We start from the raw sequence: 841 nt of genomic DNA, 5'->3' as shown, positions 1-841 counted from the left end.
CACTGGGTCGACAGTCCAGGCTGGTGACTGTGGTGTCTGGCAGGCTCAGGTCAGCATCCTCAGCACAGCTGGGAGAAATCAGGGCTTGAACTTGGACGAGCTCCTTGTGTCCATCACTGTTGTTACTTGGAAGGCTCTCAATTGAACTGCAGCCATTTGTGCTTCCTAGGAGCTCTCCACTGATGGAAGCACACAGCCCATCATTGCTGGAGAGAGAAAACACGGAGTGCTGTGAGTTGTGTGTGTCAAGCAAGATGCAGAGCATGTGAGCAAAGGCTCCACAGCTGTGCAGGCCAGCATCTAAGGGATGGCTTTGATTGAGCTGGCAGGTGTAACTGCTTGCTGAGGAACCGTGCAGCCATAAAAGAACTACAAAAGCATCTCTGACTCTCAGATTGACACCTCATCGGCCCATCTCACTGCCATGGTCAGTATCTAGTGCCAGCAAGTCTGACCAACAGCTCTGCTTTGAGGAGAACCGGAATTGGTTTCAGGCACCTGGCTCTGAAAATATGCAAAACCCCACCATTAGCGTAACTTAGTTTCTGCAAGTTTGGGCACTAGAAATAATGGAAATAAACCCACAGAAACCCACCCAAACAATGACGACAGGTACTGGAAAAGGAAGTCCTCTTTACCTTTCGGATGGAAAGTCGATGACGCTGTGGAATTTGCCCTGTACAGCTGCAGGGCCTTCTTCCACTTCCATGTCCCCGCTCTCTGGCATGATGGCAGAGCTGCTGTGGCCTCGCCTCTGTGCCTGTGCCTCCTCCAAGCTGAGCAGCTTTGTGGCAGCAGAAGACACCCACACAGACTTGGGTGCTGAGAGAGAACCATGCGC

At 52.0% G+C, this 841-nt stretch overlaps 1 protein-coding gene across 1 annotated transcript; it reads right to left on the bottom strand.

Annotated features, from left to right (window-relative positions):
* Positions 1-12: 12 nt before the first annotated feature.
* Positions 13-835, bottom strand: LOC109364748 (rho GTPase-activating protein 32-like; the record flags this gene model as incomplete). Its single annotated transcript, XM_019611357.1, has 2 exons — positions 639-835; positions 13-206 (listed from the first exon to the last, which is right to left on the bottom strand). Coding segments are annotated over exons 1-2 (283 nt in total), but the record flags the coding sequence as incomplete, so codon positions are not given.
* Between the last annotated feature and the right edge of the window lie 6 nt (positions 836-841).

The sequence above is a fragment of the Meleagris gallopavo genome, unplaced genomic scaffold, assembly GCF_000146605.3.
Source record: "Meleagris gallopavo isolate NT-WF06-2002-E0010 breed Aviagen turkey brand Nicholas breeding stock unplaced genomic scaffold, Turkey_5.1 ChrUn_random_7180001909196, whole genome shotgun sequence".
NCBI classification, from domain to species: Eukaryota; Metazoa; Chordata; class Aves; order Galliformes; family Phasianidae; genus Meleagris; species Meleagris gallopavo.
Note: the sequence above shows the minus strand (reverse complement) of the source record. Positions and strands in the feature narration are given on the sequence as shown.